Here is a 9,231-nt window from a genome sequence, read left to right as displayed (position 1 = left end):
TTCAGTTTAAAATTTTAATCGGCAAACTGAGGCAGCGACTAAATGAAACCTTGTCATAATTACAATTAGCCAATCAACGGTGGGCTTTTTTAACAACCGATATCGCCACCAGTTTACGGAGAGCTTATGTTTCGGTAATAAAATGAAAATCATAATTGTTTATGATGGTTGAGGTTTATCGGGAGCGGAAAGCCCAATTATCGCCCATAAAGTTAATTTCATTTTATCGGCAATTCGGGCTATTGTTTGTTAATTTCGCGTGCAATGTACGGTATGGTCGGGAATTAGATTTGTATAATTAGTTAATTTATTAGTTTGGATTTTAAAATGGCAATTTAATTTCTTAAAAATATTTAATAGGATAGATAATGAAAGCAAAAAACAGGTCAACGATTGTTTTTTGTTAGTCGTCTATGGCTAAAGCTTAAAAAATAAAGTTTATATCCCCTTCCCTTGTCGTTTTTTAATTAAGCTGTTAAATTTACAGGATGGGCCAACTAGATCTTCCATATTGCAACATTGAATAAGTCCGCCATTTTCTAGACGATTTGGACAAATGAACAAGATTTATGTGGGATAGACAATGTCATTTATTGCAATACAGGTCCGAATACAATATTGACCAAATCACTTCATTCGATACAAAAAAGGCGGCTCTTTTGGATATTTTGCATAGTATTTGACAACATTTTAGGAGAAATAGCAACAATTTTTGTTTTATCAACTTTTAGTTATTTAATACTCTTTGGCTAGATAAAAAAGTCCGATACCGTCAAATCCGGAGAACGAGGAGGCCAGTCCAAGTCATACTTTTTCGACACGACAAGTCGAAAGCATGGTGTCTTGTTGAAAATAGAAGATAATCAGATCGAATGAAGAAGCCGAATGTCTCCCATATTTCATACGACATTTTTAACGATTGAAGAACTAATTTCAATTCTGTATTCAAAAGTTGATCAACTCATGTCCAAAATGGCATTAAATAACGTTTCAGAATCTTGCTCATCTGTCAAAATCGGCTAAGAAACATCGGAGTTATCCAATGTTCACATAGGGAAGTTCTAGATGGCGCACCCTGTACAGAAAAATTTGTAAAACATGAAATGACGGTTATTGAATTCCTATAATTTACCTTTCGAAGGTGAAGCTGTACAACCATTAGATAGAGTCAAAAAAAAAGAGAGAGAGTCAAGAAAGAGAGAGACAGAGTCTAGAGAGAGAGAGTAAAGAGACAGAGTCAAGAGAGGGAGAGCGAAGAGAGAGAGTCAAAAGAGAGAGAGGGAGAGTTAAGAGAGAAAGAATCAAGAGAGCAAGAGTGTGAAGAAAGCGAAAGTTAAGACAGAGAGAGAGTGAAGAGAGAGAAAGAGTATCAAGGGAAAAAGGAGAGAGAGACAAGGTAAAGAGACAGAGTCAAAGTAATGGCAAGATCAAACCAAGGTCAAGTCAAGGTCACGTCAAATCAAAGTTCACCTCAAGGTCACGTTGCACGATGATCGCATGAGACGAGAATCAAGGTCATGCCGAGGTCAAGACAAGGTCTCATTAAAGAGTCTCGCACGAATGAGAGTCAAGTCAAGGTCACCTCAAGGTAACAGAAGAATACAGACTCGTACGAGAGAGGCAGAGACACATACACAAGAGAAAGTCAAGGTCAAAGCAGGTCATGTCAAGGTCAAGACAAGGTCACGTCGCACCCAGAGGAAAACAGACGCGCACGAGAGATAGTCAAGGTCAAAACAAGGCGAAGTCAAGGTGACGTCGCAGCAAAAGAAGACAGCGACTCACACGAGACACATGTACGCGAGAGAGAAGGTCAAGGTCAAGTCAAGGTCATGCCGCATGAGAAGGAGACAAACACTCGCGCGAGAGAGACAGACACATTCACGAGAGAGAGCTAAGAGTCAAGGTTAACTCCTCCTTGCTTGTGTCATTCCGGAATGACGATGAGCAGGCTCTTTAGGAAATTAATACAACAGTAAATTAATCATTTTTTTATTAAACACAACATAATTAATTCCATAAATGTATTTATAAATAGTTGATATTTCTTTTACTCGAGTGGTCCAAACGCAGCAGTCAAACTTTTATACAAATATTTGCCTAATCGACCCTTAAGTACATAAGAGGTATAAAAAAATTAAACTATTTTGTGCAAAACCCCCTAAAATACACTAAAATGAGGAGCAGACTTGCGCAAAATTGTATTTGCTCCATTATTTCTAATTTTCAGAAAACTAAGCCCTCTAGAATGATTTCTGTGACAAGAAAGTGAAAAAATACCGAAAACTAATTTGGAGAAAATGCAATTTCAATCCCACTTTAATGTTACAAAAACAAACTGTGTAATAACTTAGACGTTTGTTTTTAAATGTAATTTTATTAAAAAACTAAAAAGTTTTCTTTCCTTTTTAGGTCATACAATTTTCTCCCTCATTCAGTTTTTATATAAACTTAAATTGTGAGATTTCTATTCCTTCTCGTTTTTTTAATAAGAATTGCTTCAACTGTAACTTTTTTGACCTCGCATAAAATGCTAAGAAAGAAACATACAATCGTTTGGGCTGTTCGGAAGGTAGATGGAATGGGTTCCTTGAAATGTCCTGAATAAAAGTATTTATGTGCAAAAGTCCTTAAATTTCGAGTTACAAGACCTTAAAGGTCATAAAATATCTAATACAGTTCCCGATTTTCAACTTGGCAATTAGGTGTTATAATCACTTGTGCAGGAATGCGCCAAAGGTGTGGTGATCTTGGTTGTGTCCTAAAGGTCAACTTGATTATTTTTCAATGGAACCTCTTGAGATCTTATCAAATACTATAGGTGAGGTTCAAGAAAACCAAGGAATTTATTATGAATCTATTATATAGAATAAAAAATTAGTTTCCCTCTAATCCACTAGGTAAAATTCGTGAGTGTGTAAGTTGTTGAATTTTTTTAAAGATGCAAACCAATAAATGGGTTCTACAGATCTTCAAATGATCTTTGAAATAAAGAGAGAATCGTAGGGTCATGATGAGGTAGCTCACTCATACCCTATTGAGAAATACATTGTTTATGAAAAATGCCAAATTAAAAAAAATTGATGGAAAAAATAATCAAGTTCACCTTCAAATTGCTTTCCATCATCATATCCTTCTTGCATTCCTACAACTTTCATCTGAACTCAATGATGTGAATCGCAATGTTACAATAAGTTGAAAATCTTGTATGTATCCCGGGTTAAGTTTGCATCACACAGTAGCTTATGATTCCTTGGTGTAGTTGCTGTATTTTCCCTCCAGAAGTGGAAGTATTAAAACTGATTACACGAAACGGTTATTCGTTTCTGTTCGTTTTTCCCTTCTTCTTTGTATTTCTGGTTCCCTTGTCCTGAAGAAGGCAATATGCAGAAACACTGGTTGATGTACCCGACAAACTTATATAAGGGTTTTTTCTTTCAAGCTATCCTAATTGTGAATCTAAGAACTTTTTCAAGACCTTATGCACATAAGTATTCAGGACACCTTAACGAATTTGCATCCGAATTCAGCCCAAATGACTGCACGTTTTTTTCTCAATACTTTGGACATTTACAATACTTTGCAAGTTTGCTCCTCAAATAGTAACTTCACTATTAATAAATAAAACGCCTAAAAGGAATGTTAATAAACTCTTAAAACCACTAAAACAAACAGGAGAAACCAAACAAAGACAAAAAAAAAACAAAAGATCGACCACCGTTCGAAAGTCTTAAAAAAGCTAAAAATGCCCGAAAAGGATCACGTATTTATCACGTCATGTTTGGGTTGTCGCTGGGGTCTTTGTCCATCCCCGTGTCGCCCCCGTTGTCCCACCCCATGCTGAACATCTCTTTGGCTTTCTTTTCCCATTCGGTCTTGTTTTTCTGGATGTCTTTCGTCTTTTGCGCCACCTGTAAACCGACATATACGATCAATAAGCCTGTTTGTTAAGTTAGTAGTGTAATCTTTTAATTGATGAACTTGAGAATAACATTAATTAATTTGTATTTCGCTAAAGTAATTAATTATGTACACCTACCTGATCGTCAGGTTTTCCGTAATTAGGAGGGTTGGCGTAAGGGTCGTAACCTAATACCGATAACATTGGCGCGATTTCGGCCATGTCCCGCACGACATCTTCGGGGATGTTGCCCACCCATTTGGTTAATGCTTCTAGGTTTACCGGCTTGATTACTTGGTCCGAGGATCTCTCGACTCTGGAAAAAATTAATAGGGTTTTATAGGTTACATACAGTATTTCGAAATTATGAAATAGACATTGGAGGGAGTAAAGTAGCAGGGTTTAATTACGTTACATATCTATGCCCTTGGGTGTTACAGGACCTGCACATGTTCCAGTAATGGAGCTTGGAACAAAATATATAAAAGTGGTGTTACAGGCTCTATATTTATTCCACTAATATAAATTAGTCCTGTTCTAATAAAGGAATTTAAAATAAAATGTTGGGGAAAAGTTCAAAAGTTACATCAACTGACATTTAAAAAGCAGATAAAAAATGTCGTTTAGTAGTCCAGGTATTTCAAGTATCTTTAAGTCAGATGTGACGTTTTTATGATCTGCTTGGAAAATAGAAATAATTCAAATTCAAATGATTTATTCATGCTAGTAACATTTTAAATGCATTGCATATGTCAAAGTTGTAGAACAATTTAAAGAGCTAAAACTGGAACATACATATAAATAAAATCATAATAGTACATGGTAAAGTTATTTTTTGTTGTATGTATTAACTTCTAAGTTAAAATTTATGGTAAAATAAAATATACATACAGAAATAAATGAAAATAATTGAGATAAAAGTACATTTATATAAACACATTAAAATGATCTTGAAAATGTCCGGTTAAGATTAATATTTGAAATATAAAATTTAAGAACTTTTCGACACTATAAAATTCATTCTTTAATAGAACCTCTTTTAGATTTCTGGTTTTTGATGTCTGGTGGTAAAACATTCGAATACGTGTATTAAATTTATTAAGATTTTTTCTTACAACTTTACCACCTTGTAGTGTAAAATCTAAGACGTTTAGGACATATCTTCATAGGAACTTTTTCGCTTGATTTCGTCCAAGGAACACGCCTCTCAATTTTGTCGCAATATTAAAAAAACACTTTCCCAACTGACGATCGCTCACTAATCCTAACAGTCTGGATAACCAATATAACCTCAGCATTGCATTCAAAGAAAATTCATACTTGTCTAATTTCTTTACTAGGATCTCATGGTTCACACAATCAAATGCCTTACACAATCGCAAAAGAGTACAGAACAATATTGACCTGCCTGGAAATCTCAATTACCTTCGAAAGACGATGAAGCCAAACTGATATTTGATAATTATAAAGATTATTTTCTCCAAGACATCCTTCCATTGGTAGGGCCATAAGTACAGTGGGAAAGATGTTTGCCCTATAACATAAGTTTGTTAGTTTGGTAAGGTAAGAGGGATTATAATGATATTTTTTATGGTTTTGACTAACTTAGTATTTAGACTAAATATGTCAGCACTGCTTTTAATTTTTAATCCAGCAATAATATCTCTTACTGCATTGTAGCTTATTTCTGGAAATAAAAATTGAGTAATGAGGAGAACCGTCTGGAAAACGTAAGAAATGGGGGTGAACTGACTGGGAAAAGTTGTTTTAACTGACGTTTGCCCAGGAGTTTAAAGAATGTTTTAATTTTTCCAGGCATTTCAAGACAGATTTCACATTTTTTATGAATGAGAACAATTGCCTGGAAAAATTAAGAAATAGGGTCAACCTTAGAACATTAAAATGGGCGTTTTGATTGCTTGCAACATCTCTGATGCAATGGTGCCAAATCCTTGTGTAGAAATTGCAAGAAAACACTTCATAATATCATAAAAATTTGCCACTTAATTTGGCAGACACAAAACAATACTACTGTCCTCCTCAGTAAAATATCAAATATTTTTTTTTAATGAACTGTGAGGAGATACTCTTTAATAAAGTCGATATAACGTTGATATATCAGGGTGACGTGAACTCCGAAGCACGAGCTGGCAAAGGGATAAACGCAGATTTCCCTGAAATTTTTCCGGAAATTTCTTAAAAATTATAATTTCTGAGGGAAATTGTAAAGAAATAAAATGTAGCCTTAATCTTTCCCTATCTAACACTGTTTAAATCACCTTTGTATCTGCAATAGGAGAGGAGTTACAGTCAATTTTGTTACGACGCAATCAGAATTGCGACTGTCGAATTTTTGGGAATTTCTGAAAAATTAATTATTCCTCACGAAAAATGGACAACGAAAGACATGGAATTTTTTCCGTAATTTTTTTCCTACCCAACACTAGTTAAATAAGCTTTCTATATATAATAGGAGAGGAGTTACATTGAATTTTGTTACGAGACAATTAGAATTTAAACTGTTGGGTCCGATTTCCATGAATTTCTCAAAAACTAATCATTTCTCAAGAAAATTTTTAAGACATAAAATGTACTCTTATCCTTTTCCTACCCAACACTACTTGAATCACTCTAATATCTACAATAGAAGAAGAATTACTGTCAATTTTGTTATGATGCAATGAGAATTGCAGCTGTCGGATCCAACTTCCAGGAATTTCTCAAAAACTAAACATTTCTCAAGAAAATTTTTAAGACATAAAATGTACTCTTATCCTTTTCCTACCCAACACTACTTGAATCACCCAACATAAATAATGTGTCTTCAAGAAAAAGGTAATGATATGACAACGCCGCTCGAATGGGATCGATGATGCCACCGGCACAAGGAATCACTACCAGTGACGTCGTCAAAAAATATTTACATGATAAATATTTATTAATAATAGAGTATAAATATATAATGCTTTAAATATAAGTAATATTACCGTTTATGAACTATTTATTAGGTTTTTTTTAACGCACTTCATTAGAGTAAAGGTATCTACCTAATAATATTTTATTTAAGATAATTCATATTCCTTAATTCATGTTTTAAAGTACAACTTTTTAACATTTTGCATAATTTTATTGTATTAAGCAAATATCAAATAATCACTTATTTTATATCACATCAGATAATAAATACAGGGTGATGATTTTTTCAAAGGGGGTATTGTTATATCGGAAACTAATTTAATAATAAGTGTACATAGGTATTGTGCCATTTTTCAGCCAAGACAACAATAAAACATGAAATTAGTAAAACCATGGAAAAAACTGCAGTTTTTTTTATAGTCTATTAATAGTTGAGTATTTTCAAAAAAATATTTTTATTTCACTTATACGTATTTCACACACACATTCAAGTTTTTCTAAGATTTCTAAAATCCCCCATTCTACGTTTATGAAGATGGTTCCTCGTGATGTGATGTTACGAAAGTATCGAAATTTATTTGTGAAAAGATCTGCTTTAATTGCCGTGTTTACCGTTGTAACAGTTCACAAGAACACTTAAATGCCGAGTATGACCGACATTATGCTGTGGCTGCATAAGTATATTTTTTTTATATATTTCTTATACTTATAAAATGAGGCAATTTGTTCCATAATTGAACTGCAACGTACCTGAATGATTTTTGCAAAGCTGCTGTTGTATGTTGCGGGATATTTAAAAATATTAGACCTATTTCAACTGCATAGAAAAATGCAATTTTACACAAAAAAACACAAAGCTGTTTGACTTTGACAAGATTACATTTTGCTTATGCTTGTGCTGTTGCCATGCTACATTTTTTAGGACAATAGGTTGTATCTATTTCTATATTTTATTATTAATCCAGAATTCAATACAAATAATTTATATTATGCGTTAATATATAGCTGAGAATGTGTAAACTTTACAACAGAGAATCGGTAAATATGTTTGTACCCCCTTGCCCCTGAGCACACGTTGAACTCAAACAAAGTTGTTTTTTAGTGAATCTAGTCTTTCAACGTTCCAAGGGGTCAACTGACTGGAAAAAGTTTGAAGGTTCCTTTCAACTCACATTTTCCTGGGAGTTAAAAAAATATTTTATTAATTCCAGGGATTTTGAGTCAGAATTGATGTCCCTAAGTAGTTACGGTCTAAACTGTATACTAGAGCAGTTGGTTTCTTTACTATAAGACCACACCTCCACTATATATAGAACATGTTTTCTATTTTACCTCAATTATACAAAAGAAAAAGAGAAAAAAACAAGTTTTTTACTTTAACAAACACAAAAACAAATTAAAGTCTGGGGCGTAAAAGCGCAACAACCCGGTTGCAGTCCCTGGGAGGCTAGAAATAACAAATTGGCTTTTTGCGTTGGCGGTGGTGGCGGCGGCGGGGCGGCGGTAAACTTAAATAAGTTACAAATTAGCCCCGCAGAATTTGTAAAGGCAAAAACGTCCGAAAGGGGCGGCAGGGATGCAAGCAGCTCCAGTTATGGGCAGGGAGTAGACTGAACCGTAAAATTAGGCGGAGGGTAAATTAACGTTTGCCTTAATTCCGCTAAAACGGTCACTATTTGCCACTTAATTAAACAGTTAAAAGCTTTTATTAAATTTTTTTCCCTCCTCCCTTAAGTCAAACCTAATGTGTAAATAATTTCCTTGTGTAAGGAAAACCGTAATTTATCAGGGAGGATTAAAAAAGATAACGGTTTTCTTATTGGGAGGAAAGAAGTCGGGACAAAAAACGGAGGTCGGGATAAATGAGGGTTTTTATTACGTTTTAACGCCCTTGAGGGAGTGGATAACGCCGGAGATTATCCCGTGGAAGTAATTTTTAAAATTTGCCCGCGCGCGTGTTTCGTGTTTAAAAAGTGGCGGGCGGAACACGGGAGCGGATTAGCTCGGGGATTTCTTGGCGCGGGAAAGATTAAACAGGACCAAAAGCTCATTTTTAATTTTTTTTTAATGAGGATAAAATTGAAATTGCTTCGAGTAACTGTCAACTAGTAAATTATTAGAGGTTTTAGCAAGGTTCTCTAGTTATCACAGGCTACATAAGAGGAGGTTCTTCTGAGGTGCTTTTTTCCACGTAGTTGAAATATGTTTTCATGTGTTTTAAACTCCTGGAATAATTATTCATTTCTTCCAGGCATCTGAGGTATTTTTTTGCATTTTTCTATACAGTTGCAAAAAGTTTCAGGCATTTCTGTTGAACTACGCTTTAGTTATTTATTTATTTATTTATTGTTTTAATTTCTTTCGGCCATTAAAATAATTGTATGTGCCTCAAGCTCCTCGAATAATTTTTCATT

The 9,231-nt window shown here is 34.3% G+C and overlaps 1 protein-coding gene across 1 annotated transcript in view; it reads right to left on the bottom strand.

Annotated features, from left to right (window-relative positions):
• Nucleotides 1-1,978: 1,978 nt before the first annotated feature.
• Nucleotides 1,979-9,231, bottom strand: part of LOC126746056 (protein-tyrosine sulfotransferase) — a 95,203-nt gene continuing 87,950 nt past the window's right edge. Inside the window, exons 5-6 of the mRNA XM_050454153.1 lie at nucleotides 4,040-4,217; nucleotides 1,979-3,911 (exon numbers count right to left, since the gene is read on the bottom strand). Coding sequence (XP_050310110.1) covers nucleotides 3,771-3,911; nucleotides 4,040-4,217 — 319 coding nt within the window. The 3' untranslated portion in view covers nucleotides 1,979-3,770. The remainder of the gene's footprint in view (nucleotides 3,912-4,039; nucleotides 4,218-9,231) is intronic.

This window comes from Anthonomus grandis, chromosome 17 (assembly GCF_022605725.1).
Source record: "Anthonomus grandis grandis chromosome 17, icAntGran1.3, whole genome shotgun sequence".
Taxonomy (NCBI): domain Eukaryota; kingdom Metazoa; phylum Arthropoda; class Insecta; order Coleoptera; family Curculionidae; genus Anthonomus; species Anthonomus grandis.
The sequence above is the reverse complement of the archived record's forward strand: the minus strand, read 5'-3'. Positions and strand labels throughout refer to the sequence as shown.